The sequence below is a fragment of the Rutilus rutilus genome, assembly GCF_951802725.1.
Source record: "Rutilus rutilus genome assembly, chromosome: 15".
Lineage (NCBI taxonomy): Eukaryota > Metazoa > Chordata > Actinopteri > Cypriniformes > Leuciscidae > Rutilus > Rutilus rutilus.
In genome coordinates, this window is record NC_140220.1 from 4,111,891 (window position 1) to 4,131,368 (window position 19,478).

The 19,478-nt window shown below is 37.3% G+C and overlaps 1 protein-coding gene across 2 annotated transcripts in view; it reads left to right on the forward strand.

The window, feature by feature from the left end:
- col12a1b (collagen, type XII, alpha 1b) overlaps positions 1 to 19,478 on the forward strand; it is a 72,633-nt gene that overhangs the window by 40,687 nt on the left and 12,468 nt on the right. For both annotated transcript variants that reach the window (XM_084431770.1, XM_084431769.1), the window contains exons 45-63: positions 168 to 310; positions 1,787 to 1,916; positions 2,449 to 2,591; positions 2,834 to 2,963; positions 4,251 to 4,370; positions 4,478 to 4,624; positions 4,730 to 4,846; positions 5,889 to 6,041; positions 6,130 to 6,204; positions 7,764 to 7,903; positions 8,105 to 8,228; positions 8,692 to 8,835; positions 9,095 to 9,259; positions 9,363 to 9,401; positions 9,909 to 10,047; positions 11,200 to 11,342; positions 12,025 to 12,134; positions 16,520 to 16,678; positions 16,866 to 16,943. In XM_084431770.1, coding sequence (XP_084287896.1) covers positions 168 to 310; positions 1,787 to 1,916; positions 2,449 to 2,591; positions 2,834 to 2,963; positions 4,251 to 4,370; positions 4,478 to 4,624; positions 4,730 to 4,846; positions 5,889 to 6,041; positions 6,130 to 6,204; positions 7,764 to 7,903; positions 8,105 to 8,228; positions 8,692 to 8,835; positions 9,095 to 9,259; positions 9,363 to 9,401; positions 9,909 to 10,047; positions 11,200 to 11,342; positions 12,025 to 12,134; positions 16,520 to 16,678; positions 16,866 to 16,943 — 2,399 coding nt within the window. The remainder of the gene's footprint in view (positions 1 to 167; positions 311 to 1,786; positions 1,917 to 2,448; positions 2,592 to 2,833; positions 2,964 to 4,250; positions 4,371 to 4,477; positions 4,625 to 4,729; positions 4,847 to 5,888; positions 6,042 to 6,129; positions 6,205 to 7,763; positions 7,904 to 8,104; positions 8,229 to 8,691; positions 8,836 to 9,094; positions 9,260 to 9,362; positions 9,402 to 9,908; positions 10,048 to 11,199; positions 11,343 to 12,024; positions 12,135 to 16,519; positions 16,679 to 16,865; positions 16,944 to 19,478) is intronic.

The following is a 19,478-nucleotide window of genomic DNA, read 5'->3' on the forward strand; positions in this document are numbered from 1 at the left end:
TCACCATAAAACCTGTATGCGCCCCTGTCGAATGCCTCGCTCAGCATTAATTCCTGAACTTTACTGAGCTTCCTCCTGTTTAAACGTCTCTGTGAGCTGTTCCTCTGCTGTTCTGTAAATTCCTTGTTCTCACTCTGCTGTTTTGTGGTTTCTCTTTCAACACACAGTTCCAAGAGTCCCACCCCGAAATATCCAGGTCTACAACCCATCTCCGAACACTCTGAACGTGCGCTGGGAACCCGCCTCGGGCCGGGTGCAGCAGTACAGGGTCGTCTACGCCCCGCTGAGTGGGATCCGGCCTCTTGAGTCTGTGAGTGATGCACGAACACGCATACACAGCATTAACTAATATGCATTTAGGGGACACTTCAATGGAGAACTTAAGTTATACATTTAATGTATTGTACATTAAATGTATGTGCATTTCATAGAAACCAAATCAGTGACATTGCTAGTATCATGCCCAGCCACTTCAGCTACAGGAACACTGAATATGAAATATATGTTGAAGGCTTTATCTTTTTCAGCACTTTACAACAGTTTTGGATGCAGCTCATCCAATCGGAATGCAGCCGATTGATAGTAAATCTGCCATCACCCTTTTTTAAAAAGTTACTAAAAAACTGTAGCTAACTACATTGAAACTGTAAAACGGGGCAAGACATTTCAAACAATTATCAGATTATATAATAAAAAAAACATTGAGGACCTCACTTAACTCAAACACGTAAATTTACACAGAATGCAGCTAATAAAACCCCAAACAAAGACAATGAATTTGAAAACATAATGATAAACAGCAGTATTTAACTAAATATTTATTAAACTACAGCAAGTAAAATGGCTTTTGTGAACCCTACTGGGGGATGACTCATGAATCTGCAAATCTATTTATTTGAACAAGTTCATTGCTACAACAAACCGTCCGAGTAGATTCACTGAAATTAATCGGACTTTCTAATACTACGGAGAAAGAGAGAGTGGGGAATATTTTAGGGTAAGGACTCGGAGTTTATTGCCTCAGCTTGCTCTGCAATAATGTTTTTTTATTATTATTCCAAGATCCATCACTACTTAATGGACATAGTAGCTCATTATTGAAGAACAAGAAACTAGTCTTTGTTTTTGCTACTGTCACAGTTACAGATTTAAGTTAGTTCATTAAAGTTATTCCCCAGCTCAGGATGTTTAGCACCTTCCCTTTTGCTTTTAGGCGTCATTTACAGGGTTTTTCATAGATAGAAGTTCTTGAGGGGTCTCACAGGCTCACAAGTCCCCCTTCTGCATTGCTATAAACACAAGTTGGAACACACACACACACACAAAATACATATCCTGCTTGCTGACCCATATTTGTCAAACCCATCAGTTTAAGACAGAACTGATTCTGTCATGAGCGTTGGTGTATGGAAAGAATGCAGCTGCCATCATTGATGTGAAGCCTAAAAATGAGAAACAATTGAGCAGATGGGGTGATAATCCTGCATGATGTTGACAGGTAGCCGACAGGGTTTCCCCGTCTCCCAAATCCAGTCTCTCTTCAGCTCCAGCTGATTACGCTGATCTGACAGTATTGATGTAACATTTAACCCCATGAGCACATCTGTTTGTATTACATATCTGTTTGGAAATGTTATCTAGCTACGCTAGTCTAAACAGGGATTTAACAGTGACGTCATTATGTATATTCGCTTCGCCAGATTCGCAACTTCTGTAGCGGGTTGTCATGCAGGGGATGTTTGTGAAGATACCGGTCTCATTATCTAAATAATGGTCTTCTCCTCAGGTTCTCGTTCCTGGCAACATCAACAATGCTTTCCTAGATCAGCTCATCCCGGATACTCCGTACTCTGTGAATGTGATGGCGGTATACGCTGACGGAGAAGGCCCGGGAATTGATGGAAAAGGAAAAACATGTGAGCTGAGTCTTTTGAGAATTTTGCTTTATACACCAAAACACAGATGATAATGATGACATAAAAATGCATTTTCTAAATGCATGTTATAGATCTTATTGTGAACAATCTGTGCATATGTTTCTTTTTTTGTTTTTACCTCTTACTGTTTAATCAAAATGTCATAACTGGACCTTGACAGTGAAAATGAAAGACTCTCTGGTGACGAATGCAGGACTTTTAGTAGAATCATTTAGTCTGCCTAAACCCTCCCCTGCAAGCTTGCTTTTATTTGCATTCACTTTTGAGTGCCACGCCCACTTTTCAACGGCCAATCAACAACTGATGCACAGAACCATGTCCCTTCCCAATTTTTTTTTTCTTTTTCGATAATCCATTTCACTTGGATGTATATCACAATACAGAAGAAAAGATCTGTTGCTACTTCTGTTTTTATCATGACATTAAACCATCTACTAGAACACCTAAGCTACAGCATGACAACTCCCTGGCAATCACTCAAAACAAGCTTTGTAAATGTCATCTATTGCAGTACCACGAGCTGGACCCAGGAACATGAGGGTCTTCGAAACCACCACAAGCACGATCAGCATCGGTTGGGATCACGCTGAGGGTCCTGTGCAACAATATAAGATTGCGTATGCTCCTTTGACTGGGGATCCCATCACAGAATTTGTGAGTTGAAGTCCAGTGATTATTGCTACAACTTTATATATTTAGTTATTCACTCTGTCAATACTTTTGATTTTAGAACTCTTTCCAAGGTCTATTACATGAAGTGAACATACAATTTAAAAGAACTCTATTTATTTTCCTGTTAAGTGCTTATTATTATACTTATTCTATTTGATTTGTCAAATTATTCTTGGTTGTGGTTAATCAACCAAACATTATACATCTGATGGTTTTCTCCACAGACTGTTGTTCCTGGCAACAGAAATAATGCTATCCTTCAAAATCTGCTTCCTGACACCCCATACAACATCACCGTTACAGCAGTTTATCCCGAGGGACCTGGCGGATCCCTGAACGGAAATGGAAAAACACGTGAGTGCCCTTCCTAAACAACCACCGCTTAGATTACTAAGCTTTGGTTGCTTTTTTTGTGATCGCTATTCAAAGAAAACTTGTGGTCAGTAGTAACTAACTAAAAGCTGCAAAATTACTTCTTTAATGCATTTTTCAATGGCGTGACATTATTTCAACAGTTATAATTTTTTTTTAAGTAACTTTTATTTTGGGAAGCTTTTTTAGCTTGAATTATATTTTCCGTTTCAGTTTTAGGTTTATACAGTGCTATGCATAAGTTTAGACACCCATGCTAAAGTTGACTAAAAAGAGGAATAAAAAATCATCTTTTGGAAATTGAACTTAATGCCTTAATTAAAAAAATTAGGAAAAATCCAACCTTTAAGGACACCAGTTTTCTTTGTGAATGAATAATGTATCGTAAATAAATAAATGTTCTTCCTTAAAATACAGGGTGCATAAGTCTGGACACCCCTATGTTAAATTCCCATAGAGGCAGGCAGATTTTTATTTTTAAAGGCCAGTTACTTCATGGATCCAGGATACTTACGATACATTATTCATTCACAAAGAAAATTGGTGTCCTTAAAGGTTGGATTTTTCCAAATTTTTTTAATTAAGGCATTAAGTTCAATTTCCAAAAGATGATTTTTTTATTCCTCTTTTTAGTCAACTTTAGCATGGGTGTCTAAACTTATGCATAGCACTGTATACTTTTTTAATCATTTTGTTATGTTCTTTTGATCATTTTTATTAGTTTTAGTTAAATAACTATTTAGGTTTATTTTTTATTTTTTTATTTTTATTCCAGTTGCTAATTTTAGTGCTTACATTTTTCTGACTTTTTTATTATTATTTTTTTACATTTTTTGTTTAGTCAAGTTATTTTAGCTTTATTTCAAAACTGTTTTAAACAAAAAATAATTTTAGTTATAGTTACAGTTGGTTTTCGTTATAACAATAATAACCCTGAATAGTAGCAAGTACAAGTAGTACAATCTCAACCTCGCCATCTGCCATTTGAGGATATTCTTAAGGGTTTAAAGAGAATATGAGTGAGTAATTGCTGGTAGGGCATGGTGGAGAGTTTGAAAAACTGTTGTTTGTGTTGGCATAAACTAACATTAAATGTGCCAGTTAGCATGGGCTAGAATCCAGAACATCCATCAGCTAATAGTAACACAGCACAACTGAAACCTCACTGTAAACCTTTGCATTTCTTGTTATAGGAGCATTTAAACACTATTACTATGATATTTAGCAGTAGTTTTTAACCATGGATCTTACTTTGGATCTTATGTTCAGTTGGCCTGCTGGAACCTCAGAACCTGCGAGTCTCAGACGAGTGGTACACGCGCTTCCGTGTGTCCTGGGATCCGGTTTCAGCTCCGGTCATGGGTTACAAACTAGTCTATCAACCAACAGGTACCAAAAAAGTCATCATGAAATCATAATTGACCCTGTTTTCTTTTTGTTTAAAATTCCACAGTGCAATTTAATCGTTAAATGTTTTGTTGCCATTCTTCCTTTAGATAGAGACGAGTCTTTGGAGGTGTTTGTTGGCGATGTCACCAGCTATACCCTACATAACCTGCTTCCTGGCACAACATACGACGTTCAGGTGTTCGCCCAATATGATGGCGGTGTCAGCAAGCCTCTCACGGGACAAGGGACAACATGTACGTTTTCAGAAATTAGTTTTTTTAGGTTTGGTTTTATGCCACTGTTTTGAATGCCAGCAAGATTCCCAATTTGAGTGCAACATCTACATCTTGTCCTTTCAGTGTACCTCAATGTGACCAACCTTGAGACATACGACGTTGGCTATGACAGATTCTGCATTAAATGGACGCCTCACCGTGCCGCCACGTCTTACAGAATCAAGCTGAATCCACTGGACCGTGAGTCACGCTTAAATTGAACCCTCACTACCTTCTACCTTAAAGGGTAACTCTCGCCAAATTGCAAAACTGTTGCACACGAACAATGTTCTCAATGCTCGAGTTCATGTGTAGAGCCCCTGGTGATACTTCGAGCAAAGTTTCATGTTGTGTCGAGTCTTCTTAGTGTTTTAAAAATAGCGATTTTTGATGCTATCATAGAAATGCCCCAAGCACTCCCATTCAAAAGGCAATTTGACCGAAACCGAAAATACGGTCAAACTTAAAAGTGGCGTTTCCATTCTAATTGTGCTTTTAAACGAAAGTTTGCCTCGGGTAGATTAACAAAAAGACCCTAGGTTGCATTTTGGCGAGAGTTACGCTTTAAGTTAGCACTGATCTGTTTCAAAACCAGGTGAGCTGCCCACCTAGGTAACTGGAGACTGGAGTAATGATGGTGAAAATTCAACTTTGATCACAGGAATAAATTACATTTTACTATATATTTACATAGAAAACAGTTAAATTGTAATAATATTTAACAATATTACTGTTTTTACTGTATTTTTGTCAAATAAATGCAGTCTTTGTGGGCATCAGAGTCTTCTTTCAAAGAAATTAAAAAATCGTACAACCCCAAACTTTTAAATGATAGGCTTATATATATAACCGTACTTTTTTTTCTTTTTCTGTTGTGGAAACTACATCGAAGCACCCTGCTTTTTAACTGTGACTTCATTCATCCAGATTAGTGATTCGGGAAAAGCTTTATCTGTTTTTTTATCTATTGTGTTCACTTTTATTGTAATGTTTAGTGTGCATCTCGACCATTGACCTTTACAGATTACAGCTCTGTAGGAGCTCATGGAAGATCATTTCAGCAAATTCAGAAACTGTATTTTGCAACAGCAATAAAAAAGTACCCAGAGTATAACCATGCTACCAAGACTGTACCATAGTAATCTATTGGTTTTCTTTGAAACAACTTAGAATATATGTAAATACTGTAGTATGTTTGGATACCTTCAGTGTATCATGGTACTATTGTTTAATCTGTTTGCAGCGGCAGCTAAAGGTCAGCAGGAGATCACCATCACTGCGGGTCAGAGTCAGTACTGTTTCGAAGGTTTGAGTCAGAGCTCCCTCTACAGCGCCACAGTGTTTGTCCAGACACCCAATCTAGAGGGACCCGGAGTCAGTGCCAAAGAACGCACCCGTGAGTTCAGCCTTCATCCAGAAATAAGCAGAATTCATCCTCTTACTGAATTTAAACAATGTCTTCTGACTTCTTTTGGTTCATCTAGTTGTTAAACCAACACCGGTGCCAACAAAACCACCCACTCCTCCACCACCACCCACTATTCCACCCGGCTGGGCGGGTAAGTGCCTTCAGCCACAACTCATAGATTTGATAAAACTCATAGATACTTATACTCATTGAAACTCACCATAGATACGTCAAAGCATGCCAATTTTCATGGTATTTCGGGGCAGCAGATTTTCAATTGACAAGCAGCCCTCACGTTTTCTTCAAAATCTTAGTTAGTTAAATAGATTGCAGGGTGTGTTTGGATTGGTGGAATAGAGTTTGCAGAACTTTTTATGGATACGTGCATTGCAAACATGTTCTAGATCTGCTTCTTTGCAATGAGTTTGGCTCAAATTAGTTTCAGTTTTAAAACCTTGGAGAAAATCCTTCTGCTAATAAAATACGGATCCTTTCTTTTTATCTTCAATTCATAAAAAAAAATTGGATCCCTTAATTCATGCTGGATCATGCTCAAAAACCTTTTTATTCATCATGCAAGAAGTCTGCAAGTGGCCAGATGCTTCAACCCACAATGTTTTCTACTCCAGAGGAGTCAGCTGGCTTTAAGTATGGAGAGACATGATCCACAGAGGATTATACATTTAAGAGAGACATTTTCCAAAAGGGCATTTCGACTGATTGAAAATGACACCATTAATTACAGAAACTAACAATGGACAATACTTCTACAGCATTTATTGATCTTAGATCATTTTAAATTTTGACATTTGCTAAAACATTTCTAAAATCAAATTAATGCATTGTGAACTAATATGAAACATTGTATTTTTTTTAAAGGGGATCTTTTATGCCCTTTTTTAAAGTCTTGATTTTGTTTTGTTTTTGGGCTCTACTAGAATAGGTTTTCATGCTTGATTTAAAAAAACACACATTATTTTCCCCGTGTTTGACATTGTTGCAGCTCCTCTCTTCCCAGTCTGTCAGTAACGCTCTGTTTAGTTCCTGTCTCTAAGAAGCTCCTCCTTCTGTAAAGCACAATGTGCTCTGATTGGTCGGCTGGATCAGTGTGTTGTTATTGTGTCAAGAGCTTCGAGTGTGTTTGGGGAATGCCCCCGTCCCTTAGCATAACCATGAGTTTCAACACACTACTAAATAACTCAACCAGGCCCCGCCCCTTTATTCTGCGTATGAATTATTTAAATGAGGAGTATTGTGACGTGTTCGTTCCTGGAAGAAACTCAAGACTACAATGGAGGCGTTTCAGGAGTTCAGAAACACTGACACTGATATAGAGAAGAACTCCCGCTGGAGGGACTAAAGAAAGATGAACATGGAAAAAAGCATAATAGGTCTGCTTTAACTAATATTAACTAAGATTTATAATTGCTGTAAAAAAATCTTAGCTCATTAACAATAATGCAACTAATGAATTAAGAGACGAGAACTTTTTTTTAAGTGTTATCAGTGTTATTAGTTCCCCTTTAGATCTTCTGGATTTCATATGTACTTCATTCTTGCATAATAAAGTGTTTTTTCAGTGCTTGTGTTTGCTAGTGAGATTTCATTACCCATTTTCCGCTCTTATGTAAAAGTTTAATTAGAAACAAGGGGTTTGGTTAGAGCTGTTCTTGCGTTCTCCAGTTCATAGAGTTGTTTTTGTGTTCTCAGTATGCAAAGGAGCAAAAGCAGACGTGGTGTTCCTCATCGATGGCTCCTGGAGTATCGGAGATGAGAGTTTCAGCAAAGTGATCCAGTTCGTCTCCAGCGTCATTGGTGCCTTTGATGTTATCGGCCTATCAGGAATGCAGGTAAAGCCCTAGCAAGAGAATAGCAACACCCTAGCAACCAACTTGCAACACCATGATAATCACCTATAACATGTTGCGACCTGTTTGCGACTTTGGGACATGTAAACATTTAGTTGGACCAATCATCTCTGGGTCAAATATGATGCATCACTGAATCATTGGACCGTGCTTAATTGTATCTCAATATTTTTGTGTCGAAAGGTTTCATTCGTGCAGTACAGTGACGATTCAAAGACCGAGTTCCGGCTCAATGCGTATAACGATAAAGGCACCGTGCTCTCTGCTCTCAAACTCATCCGTTACAGGGGAGGAAACACAAAAACAGGTATCACTCCAACACCTAAACATCCACAGCTGCTCTAAAAACTTCTGAAAGTCTCATATTTCACTGTAAAGTTTTTTTCAGGTTTATTTTATTTTGAATTTTTTTAATTATAGTCAGCATAAATTTAATTCAGTACAACAAAGATGACCATGATAAATGCTTACCGTTTTGTAATGCTAAAAATCCTAATGATCCTAAAAGAGCCTTGATTTTCTTTGTGCGAAAATAATTAAAATACATTAAAAAAATGAAAAAAATATTATACATAATCATTATACATTTTTATAATTTGTATAATAATTTATATAATTTATAAATGATTTTGTGGTCATACATGACCCAAATATTTCTTGATGTTGAATATATTTTGGCCAAGCTTAATGTGAAGAATTAGAGTTTCAGATGTTAAACGTACGAGGGATGAGTTTTGTTGATGTTGTGTCCTCACCTTTGACACTCCCAGGTGTGGCCCTGAAGCATGTGAATGAGAAGGTCTTCACTCTAGACAATGGAATGAGGAGAAACGTACCGAAGGTCGTGGTGGCCGTTACAGATGGGCGTTCTCAGGATGAAGTGCAGAAAAATGCTGCCAGGCTACAGCACGCTGGTATGACACGCTGCCAAACTGCAAAGTTATGACATAAGCATGAGCTCATTACCATATGACAGCCCATAATTACACATCAACACCTATTCAGAATTCAAAAACTGATGAAAGACAGTGTGAACTACACCAGTATGCTGAGCTTTGACGATCATTGAAGGTGTAGTAGGAAACCACAACCTAATTATGTCTGTTTTGATGCAACAACACTTTAGGTATAGACTATAAGATAAATATGCTAATGTGGGTTGTGTCGTATCAGGTTACAGTGTGTTTGTTGTTGGCGTGGCTGATGTGGACTTCGTCGAGCTGCAGAACATCGCCAGCAAACCAAGCGAGCGTCACGTCTTCGTGGTGGACGACTTTGATGCCTTCTCCACCATTCAGGACAACCTGGTCACGTTCATCTGTGAAACTGCAACATCCTGTGAGTTGATGTTTTGTGGTACTTTACAAATGATACTTTTAAGAGAGCTTGTAGCTGATCGGTTCAAAACTTAAATTAACGCGTTTACGTTTTGCTTCCACAGCCTGTCCGTTGATCTATGTTAATGGATTCACATCACCAGGTAGGCGTGTGTCATATACTGTACATTACTGTTCAAAAGTTTGGGATCGGCATGATTTATTTATTTTTTTTGTTCTTATTTGATCAAAAATACAGTAAAACTTATTACAACTGTTTTTATATTTTAAAATGTTATTTATTCCTGTGATGCAAAGACTAATTTCCAGTATAATTACTCCAGTCTTTAGGGTCACATGATCCTTCAGAAATCATTCTAATATGTTGAAACATTTCTTATTACGCTGCTTAATATTTTTGTGAAAACCATATACACTGTTTAACATTCTTTAATGAATAAAAAGCTCAAAATAACAGCATTTGAAATATAATTTTTTGTAACATTCTAAATGTCTTTACTGTCACTTTTTGATCAGTTTTATGTGTCCTAGCTGGTTATTCATTTCTTTAAAAAAAGAACACCATCATGACCCCAAACTTTTGAATGGTAGTGTATCCACATGTGTGTTTATGTATGTAGACCACTAACATGAATTATGTGATTTCCCAGGATTCAGAATGCTGGAAGCTTTCAATCTGACTGAGAAGATGTACGCCAGCACCAAGGGTGTCTCTATGGAGCCTGGTTCCTTCAACAGCTACACTGCCTACAGGCTCCACAAGAACGCTTTCCTGAACCAGCCCTCATCGTGAGCACAATCCTCTCTGGATTTGATTTGAATGCTGATTTTGTGTACATTTCTGTTGCTCATCATGCATGACTCTGCATGGTGAATTTAAAGGAACGGTGCAAACGTAGTGATCTGTTATAAGACATGCAAGAAGTTGACGTCAAACCTGGCGTGATGCGTCTTGACACGCCATATTTGAATGTTCAAGAATCAGACCAAAGAGCAAGATTTTTAGTGAATAACAACCGAATGGCTTTAGAAGAAATTTACTGTAAAATACAAGTCGTATGGACCACTTTTCTAATCTTTTATGGTACTTTTTGCAGCTTGAAGAGCAGCATGAACATCTCCTTTTGTGTTCCTCGGAAAGTCAATTAAAGTATTTCTCGAAAGTCTTAATCAATTAAAGTACACGACTGTTCATTAAGTTTGGGGTCTGTAAGGTTTTATACAAAACAATTCTATTTCAAATAAATGTTGTTCTTTTAAGAAAAAAAAAATTATAATCAGAAATGTTTTTTGAGCATCAAATCATCATATTAGAATGATTTTTGAAGGATCATGTGACACTGAAGACTGGAGTAATGATGCTGAAAATACAGCTTTGATTACATTAATAAATTACATTTTAACATGTATTCAAATAGAAAACACTTATTTTTGATTAAATAAATGCAGCATTGCTGAGCATAAGTGATTTTGTTCAAAAAAAAGGGTTTTGAAGGGGTTTTTTTGGAGGGGGGAGGGGAGATATTACTCCATTTCTTCAGATAACTGCAGTTATGCTAAATGTAATGCCATGTTTGTTGTTGATTACAGTAATGATGGTTATTTTAAATCAGTTGTTCGTACGATGACACTCTGGCAGTGTGCTTGTGTGCAGACATCACTGTGAAAGTAATTTGGTATTAGAGAGTGTCATTAGAGGCCTGTAAGGCTAAAGTGAGAGCTTTCTTTGGCTTTTGTTAACATGCTGCTGCTTGCCCAGGTAGACTATCCAAAAGCATTCAAAGCCACGGTTCTCCCACACACTTCCGTGATTATTTTACCATAGAAAAGCACTGATAAAACTCTGGATCAAATAAATCTAGTCTGGCCTGCCAGCGCTGATGTCTGCAGAAAGAACAGATACTCCTCCTCGCTCTGACTGAATTCTTTTTTTTTTTACAGATATATTCATCCTGATGGCCTTCCTCATACATACACCATCATTCTGATGTTCCGACTGTTGCCGGACTCACCGAACGAGGCCTTCGATATCTGGCAGGTGTCAGATAAGAATTACAAACCTGAGACCGGTGTCACCATCGACCGTAAGTGCTGTTTCCCTCCTTTATATATTTTTAACAACAAATATTTATATGTCCGGGAAAAAAAAACATAATGACAAAGTAATTTATTATGTTTTTCATCTGCAAAAGCATATCTAATATTACTTCTACAACAACTCTCACACACTTTTGCTGGAAAAACTGATCATACAGTGATTAATTCCAATGGATGCTTCCAAGACTGTCATAAATCATTTGCAATAATAAAAAATAAAAAAAAACCTGTGTCAGCCAGATAACTCTATCTTGGTTGCAAGTTTAAATCACCAGAGTTCATATTAACAAAGTTGATTGCCTCACAGAAAACCACATGTTTAAGATTGCAGAGCATACAATCTCCCCATCCTTATTTTGGAGGAGTCCGGTACACTGTCCACATTCATTTCTCTAGACTTTTACTTTGTTTCTCAGTTTATTTCTACTGAGGAGAAACATCTGAGAAACAAAGTTTATACTTAAATCACATATCTGAGATCTATAAGCTTTGAAAAAGTAATAAAATGCCCCTCAAGGCTTCTTTCTCTCTGTCCCAGTTATCTGTTTAGGCCTGGTCCACAACTTCTCATTTAGACCGATCATACATTTACTGTAGAGTTTGTTTGTTTGTTCTAGTTTGTGGGAATTTTAACTCTTTGTCTCTACTTTTCTATTTCTATTTGCTCAGCATCCGCCCAAACTGTGTCATTTTATAATAAGGATACAACAGGAGAGATCCAACGAGCCACGTTTAAAAATGATAAAATCAAGAGGATCTTCCATGGAAGCTTTCACAAGGTAAATTGCTTGTTTATCACTGTGCTTTATGCATATTGATGGTAAAAAATTGGTGGAGACGTATGCCCACATTCTCCACCATAGATGACTCTCATGTCCGCATACAGAGCCAAGATGTGTGAGGTCTTCAGCAAAACAGACTCAAAACAAATGACCATTATGTCTGAACGCAGGAAAACATGCACAGATGTTCACAGATATAGATCAAGGGAGCTATTTCTTTCAAGGAGACAATGGTCTACAACTGTGGAACAGAAATGTGGGAAAAAGAGAGTCAGCAAAGTCAGCAAATTCATCCACTGAGAGGGTTTGAATCTGAAATGAAGGCTTTTGGTGAGAATTTAACCAAAAGGAACACCAGAAAAGTCTTACGTTGAAATTATAGTTTGATGTGGCAAGCTGCAAAAAAAAGACCAGAAATCACCTTCACAAAAGTGTTTCTCTGGCAGACAAACAGGAAAATGTTGAATCACTCCTCAAAATACAATTACATCAGAGTGCCAGCAGATGCCAAGCGTGAAGCAGATGAATTACTTTGAGTTGATTTATACGTTCATCCTTATCTTCAGTCAGTATCTGTCTGGCCTTGATCCTGACAGACCGTCAGGTTCCCTGTCAAAGTTGACCACGGGGGAAATTCTTGTGGTTTGAACGAGAGGTGTGGTGGCTTGTTTGTTGTAGTTTCGGCCTGTGTGAACATCAGTCTATAGACTTTCCCTATAGTTTCCCTCAGGAAAACACATCACCAGTCACTGCTAAGTAAGACTGGATGGTATGATACTGTGTATTTGTGTGGCTGGCAGTGGACAGGACTGCTTTACAATATGTGCATGTGAGAATGACATGAAGCAATGTGAAGATACAGAGCAGGATGTGTCCCAAATAAGTCAAGATAAAGGATTTATTAGGGGTTTAGTAACAAAGCTAGAGTTTACTGTAGTATGCCAAGCAATATCCAAACTTGGTGCATTGATATTGAAATCAGTTGAGGGTCACAGGTTGTTTATATCAGCTGTTTTTATCATATTTGGTTTTACTGTTGTAAGTCTTTGGTTTTTTAACTCAAGTGTTATAGAATGCAAATTTGTTTTTGTACTGATGTCAGACTTCATTTGTTATGAATAGATCTTTTGGTTTGAGTCCATCAAGGTCCAAATCCTAAAGAGATGAAGTACTTTTCAGTTGTAAAGTGTTTAATTTACTGGATCGGCCAAAATAGGCATCACTGCTCGATTATTTAATATGTAAACCATTTTTCCATCAATTTTTTTTTTTTTGCACAGGCCTGTCTTGAAAAGAGCAGAGTGGGCGCAAACCCTGCGCTTCTGAATCATATGACAGTTTCTAATGAAAGCAAATGGAGTGGCATAAGCGTTCATCTTTGTGCTTGACGAAATAGTTCACGCTTCAGATGTCTCCTGTTTGGACGGAAAAAATGCCTGAATTTCAGAAATGAAATGTGTTTTTTTTTTAAGAGCTGCATGGTTCTGGCACATCATTTACTCATGCAGATGGCTTTTTGGTCTAGATAAACAAACATGATTTAGATTGTCTAGCTTCAGCAAAGTATTTAACTCTATGAAGCTTTTATTTTATTTTTTTGGCTCTTCATATGATGCAAGTAATGGGATTTTTTTTTAACAGCAAGACTGTTGCTCATAAAGTAATAGTTCACCCTAAAATGAAATTCTGTCATCATTTACTCAAACCCGTGTGACTATCTTTCTTTCGTGGTCTTTTTTGGACCTCAACAGCCACTAGTCACTGTATGGTTCGGTTGCATGAACAACAGCAATGTGAACATTATTCAGAATGGCCTTTTGTCTTTCACTGAAGAAAGTCGTTTGGAGATTTGTAACGGCATGAGGGTGATTAAATGATGACAGAATGTTCATTTCTGAAAATCTTTTAACACTAAACTCTAAATCACCGTGAGCGTGCAGAAAGGTCTCAAGCAGCCGAGGGAAAGCGAGTATGGCCAGCAGAGACGTATCAGGGTTACTTTCTTCAGATATCCTCTGTGGATTTGACTGAAAATGAAGGACAGCTCTGTTTGGAAAAATCTGTCCAAACGTGTGGCAGGTTCAGTTGAAATGGAGAAGTCATCTGTTTAAACCCTGCTTCTCTCGGCACGGTCACAGGTGGCCATTAAAGAGGGCGTTTGAGGACAGCTGCCAGTGATCCAATCAAAATGAGCAGAATCAAATGATTCTAATCAGTTCCAACAATAGTTTAAACGGAATAACAGTACAGCAGATTATAAACATAGTATCTGGTTTGGAAGGCCATCCTACGCTTATTGTTTTGCAGTATGTATACTGTGCTCAGTATGTGAACTTTCTATATTTGCATATCCATACAAATTTGACATAATTATAATATTAATTTTCATTCTGCTTTCTGACTGGACAGAATTGTGAGATTATTTGTGATTTCTTTATTCTATTGACAGCACTAGGTTTAAAAAATCAGGAACAAAATCTGCATATAGTTTTGTGAAAAAATTATAAAAAAAAATTGAAAGTAAATATTTTTAATTATTTTAACTAATCTAATAAAATGATAAAGCATAACAGATAAAAGCATAGAGGATCATTATATAATTTCAGAAACAATTATTGTGAGATTAATTGTGATTATTTTATTGACAGCACTAAGAAAAAAGAAAACCGGTTTAAAAATGTAATAAAAGTAAATACTTTTAAGAAAATTGTTAATGTAATAAAATAATAGTATAAAATTATTTAATTTAAGAAACAATTGTTTAATTTAGGTGTATTTATAATATAACACTAAATATTTTCTTTCATATTATTTTTCTTAATAAAGAGATACCGTTATATTTTAGGTGGACGTTGGCATTAAAAAGTTTGAAAACCCTAAAATAGTATGCAAAACACAAATGTTTTAAATGTTATTCATTGCATAATGTGTTCTGTTTCACATACAAAAGTAGTTATATTAATACATTTTATACTGTGCATTATGCAGTAAGCTGTCTGATGTAATTCCGTATTGAAAATAATAATAGAGAACAGAAGATCCTGAAGACCTCCAGGCTAAACAGTAAATAATCATGTGCCACAGGAACAGCTCTAGATAATACGTACCACATTTGACTAGACGTCTACGTCATGCTTGTTTTGATATTGACTATGTTTGATAGGCGTTTTATGAAGAGACTCGAAAGAAAACTGGTTTAGGCCCTCACAGAAAAATGGTGGTCTGGCTCCATAACAATCACTTCATCGTTCTAATGAATATCATGTCTCTTTCGCTTTGTTTAGCCCAATAGTGAAATGAACTTCAGTGTGCTGTATTTCAGGCCTCTAGCATGTTTACTAATCCTGACCAATCCTGTGTGGTCGGATACGAATCGCATCTCCTCAATCTGCTAACCGCAAATTTCCAGTCCATTCCCGATCCATAGCATAAGTTCTGATGTCTTCCATTAGCTTGGGTTGGAGAAATGTGATTACACTGCAGCGTTCAGCTGGTGTTTAATACTTGGCAGCACGACGGGCCATGGCATATGGAGGAACAACTTCATCATGCGCTGTGGTGAACAGGGAATATCAGTGTACATTGATTATGTGGATCAGAGAGCTGAAAAAACTCTAAGGAGGCAATTCACTAAGAAATATAGCGCCAAGCAGCCATTACAGGGCCAAACACATCACATGCAGCCTGAGCAACACAATTACCATGACAGACGAATCAACTGATTCCAGAACCATGATTTTAGGCAGAGTAGTTCAAAGTTTATTGAGTACGTTTAACCATTTCGTGCAACCTGTTTAGTACCCTCATTGTCAGATGTCTGAAATTCCCCAAATTTGGGGACGGTCAAGAAGAGTAAAAGTACACTACCATTCAAAAGTTTGGGGCAAGTTTCATCATGAGCCTCATTTGCATAGATTGGATGCTGAAAAGTTCACCCCTCAAACTTTGTCATTCCAGAAAGATCAGATGGGAAATCTGCTGGATGATTTGACAGTCCCACTGTTGATGTATTTAAGCTTTAATATGTGATGATGTATTTGTTTACACTCTTTTTGGCTGCTGTTAATCTTTCCCAAATTTCTCTTTAAAAGTATTTTACAATGGACTTGCTGTTATCATCGCCTTGAGCGTGTCAGGATGAATTTGGTGGTGAAAGAACTTGCTGGTTTTTATAAGTGCCTCTAGCCAGAACACTCCCTTTGAACGGAGAGACTCCCAGAAATCCCTAATTAAGGCCCGAAGCTCTTGGAGTTAAGAACAACAATAGAAAACTGCCAACTGAGACTTTTTTTTAATGATTCGCACTGCTGAAGATGAATGTAAGGTCTGACCTCTAAGTCAGTTACAAGCTTGAACATCTAACAATCTTCTTTTATTTCCAGCTCCACATCCTGGTGTCTCCCAAGAGCGTCAAGCTGAACGTGGACTGCCAGGAAGTGGCTGAGAAGGAGATTAAACCAGTAGGAAACACATCGATGGATGGATTTCAAGTGCTCGGGAAAATGTCCAAATCTATCGGATCTAAAGCAGAATCAGCAACAGTGAGTGGCATCTTGTGTACAATAAAAAAAAAACTCGACTTTTGTTATCACGTATTGACTGAGAGCTCAACGCTCTCTTGCTCTTTCCAGCCTGGATCCTTTTAATTGGGCGCCTGAGCCCCATATTTGAAAATGCAAACTTTTATCAAAGACACGTGTAACATCCGTTTTCTCTCCGGTTGGGCAGTTCCAGCTCCAGATGTTTGACATTGTGTGCAGTCTCGGCTGGACCAGCAGGGACAGATGTTGTGACCTTCCTTCAATGGTAAGTGAAGACTTTAAGAAAGCCTCTAGAGATCAGGGGCCAGTTGCACCAGCTGTGCGTAAGTTACAACTTGGCCTAGTTTTGACCTAAACGGGCACTAAGGTAACTTACACAAGACTAAATATTTTTCCATTGCACCATTAAAATGAGTTGAAACATAACTCTACGTATAATTTCAATATGGAAGCCAGAAACCAGAAGGAATGGTTGGAGTAAAATAGTAGATTTACTGAATTGCACCAATAAACACGTTTTACCTGACAGATTTCAATCCTTTAGAGTAGAGTAGAGTTCTCCTGGAGAACCGCTGTCCTGCAGAGTTTAGCTCCAATCCTAATCAAACACACCTGAACCAGCTAATCAAGCTCTTCAGGACCGCTTGAAAATCACAAGATGAAGCAGGTTGGATATAAACTTTGCAGGGCAGTGGGTCTCCAGGAGCAGGGTTGAAGACCTCAGCTTTTGACGTATAAGATACTGTTGACATCTTCACTTGTTTGCATTTTAAGAGCGAGAATATTATGTGAATCAATTGCTTTGTTAGCAGCTCTTCAATACGAACCCGACCTAAACTCGACCCTTTGTGTGCATTGGTCCGAATTGTGCATGTTGATAAAATCAATCATAATAAATCATTTATTTTGTATCATTATTTATTTATTGATCCTTATTAATTTCAAATACAGTTTCTAAATGTTATTTACAAATCGTATTTCAATAGAAACATTTTTACTGATACTTATGTGGGGCAAAAGAAATTAGAATCAGCATTTCAGTTCACAAACAATATTTGAAGGCTGCCATTGGATCACTGAGGGTAAATGCCATAATATGCGACTACGCATTACTTTATGGAAAGCTTGCGACCTACCAGCTACAGTATGATCTGCCTTAAGAATAAATGGTGCAACCGAATAAGGCACATAATTAGTTACAAACTAGCTAGTACACTGAAAAAAATAGCTTTGAACTTTTTCACTCGGAAATTGTTAGCAAATTTTACAAATAATTCAAAAAAATAGCAATTGACACATTGAATTAAGCTTGATATTTTGAAAGACTGAAATAGTACTTTCTTTAAACATACTCCAATAACCTCTGTCTTATCTACAACTTTACAATGTTGAGACTACGCCTCAAGTGTGGACTTTTTACGTTCAAATTGAAGTATAAATTATGAACGGCTGGTGCAACCTTACCTAGGGTTACACAAAGGTGAAAAGCCCAAAGCCTGGGTTAAATATCAGGTACGGATGACCCATGAACTGGACTGTTTACATTCCACAACATGCCTTTGATCATTGTGGCCTTTAGCAAGGCTCTTAACCTCAGACTGCTTCAGTGGACGTGCTTTAAAGTCACGTTAAATTAAAAGCAAATGATGACGTTAATCGGCTGTCACGCACATCTCCTACATCTTTCTTAGCTTCATCTGCCCACGCATGTCTGTCGTAATATTCCATATGTTTCTGATGCATCCCTGTTGACCTGATTCAAACATGAAATTGAACATGTGCTCAGCTAAACCGCTCGCTATAGTGTTAGATCATTTCCTTACTTTGATCTGTCGGTGTGCACTCTTCCATGATATTTGATTTGTCAACAGCAGATGGGTTTTAAAGGGGTGGTTGATTATGATTTCACTTTTCTAACTTTAGTTAGTGTGTAATGTTGCTGTGTGAGCACAAACAACAGTTTGAGCTAAAACTTCACATACACACTCTGGGAACATCAGAGACTTATTTTACATCTTGTGAAAAGGGCATTATACCACCCCTTTAATAAAAGTGATGTTTCACTATCATTCATTTGTGGTTTTTAGTTTGAAAATGTGTGAAATTGTTGAACTTAAGTGCCTTAAAGGGTTGCGAATGTGTGTCTGTAATGCAAACCATGAGACCAGCTGTGTCCAAACTCTTTATTATATTTTTAGTCTTTCATAAGCAAATTATTAAATACTTTGATTGTGTTTATGGTATTTCTGACAGTCAAAACACAAGGTTTTAATTAGGCCTGTTGTAGTTGTGTGGCCTGTGCATCAATATATGCAAAAACAAAAACATTGATTTATGTGGAGAAAATTTGTTTTTCCAAACCTTCTCCATCCTAGATCAACATATGGTATTATCGATTTTTAGCAGACTTTTATCTAAGGTAATTTGCAGTACATTTACGTATACGTATTATACGGACAGTCTGGCTGTTGGGTTACAGTAAGTGTCTTTAAAGTGCCCTAACAGCCAATCAAAACGCTGCACTGAAGAGCCTATTGTATTTTGTATTCCACTGTTTTGTCTGTCAAACTTACTGAACTGTCTGTGACATACAAACCTCTTTTTTTGCCAAATTCCCAACATTATGGTGAAAAGGTGTTGTTATGGTACATGTAATTTGAGTTTCCTTTGTGTTCATTTTAGTATTTATGACGTGTCGACTGTCCAACTTTTCTCTTGTAACTTCATTATTTTCTCATCTTCTACCATTATATTTAGTGTTTCAGTTTTTTTGCATGATGATAAACTTTATCTTAATTTA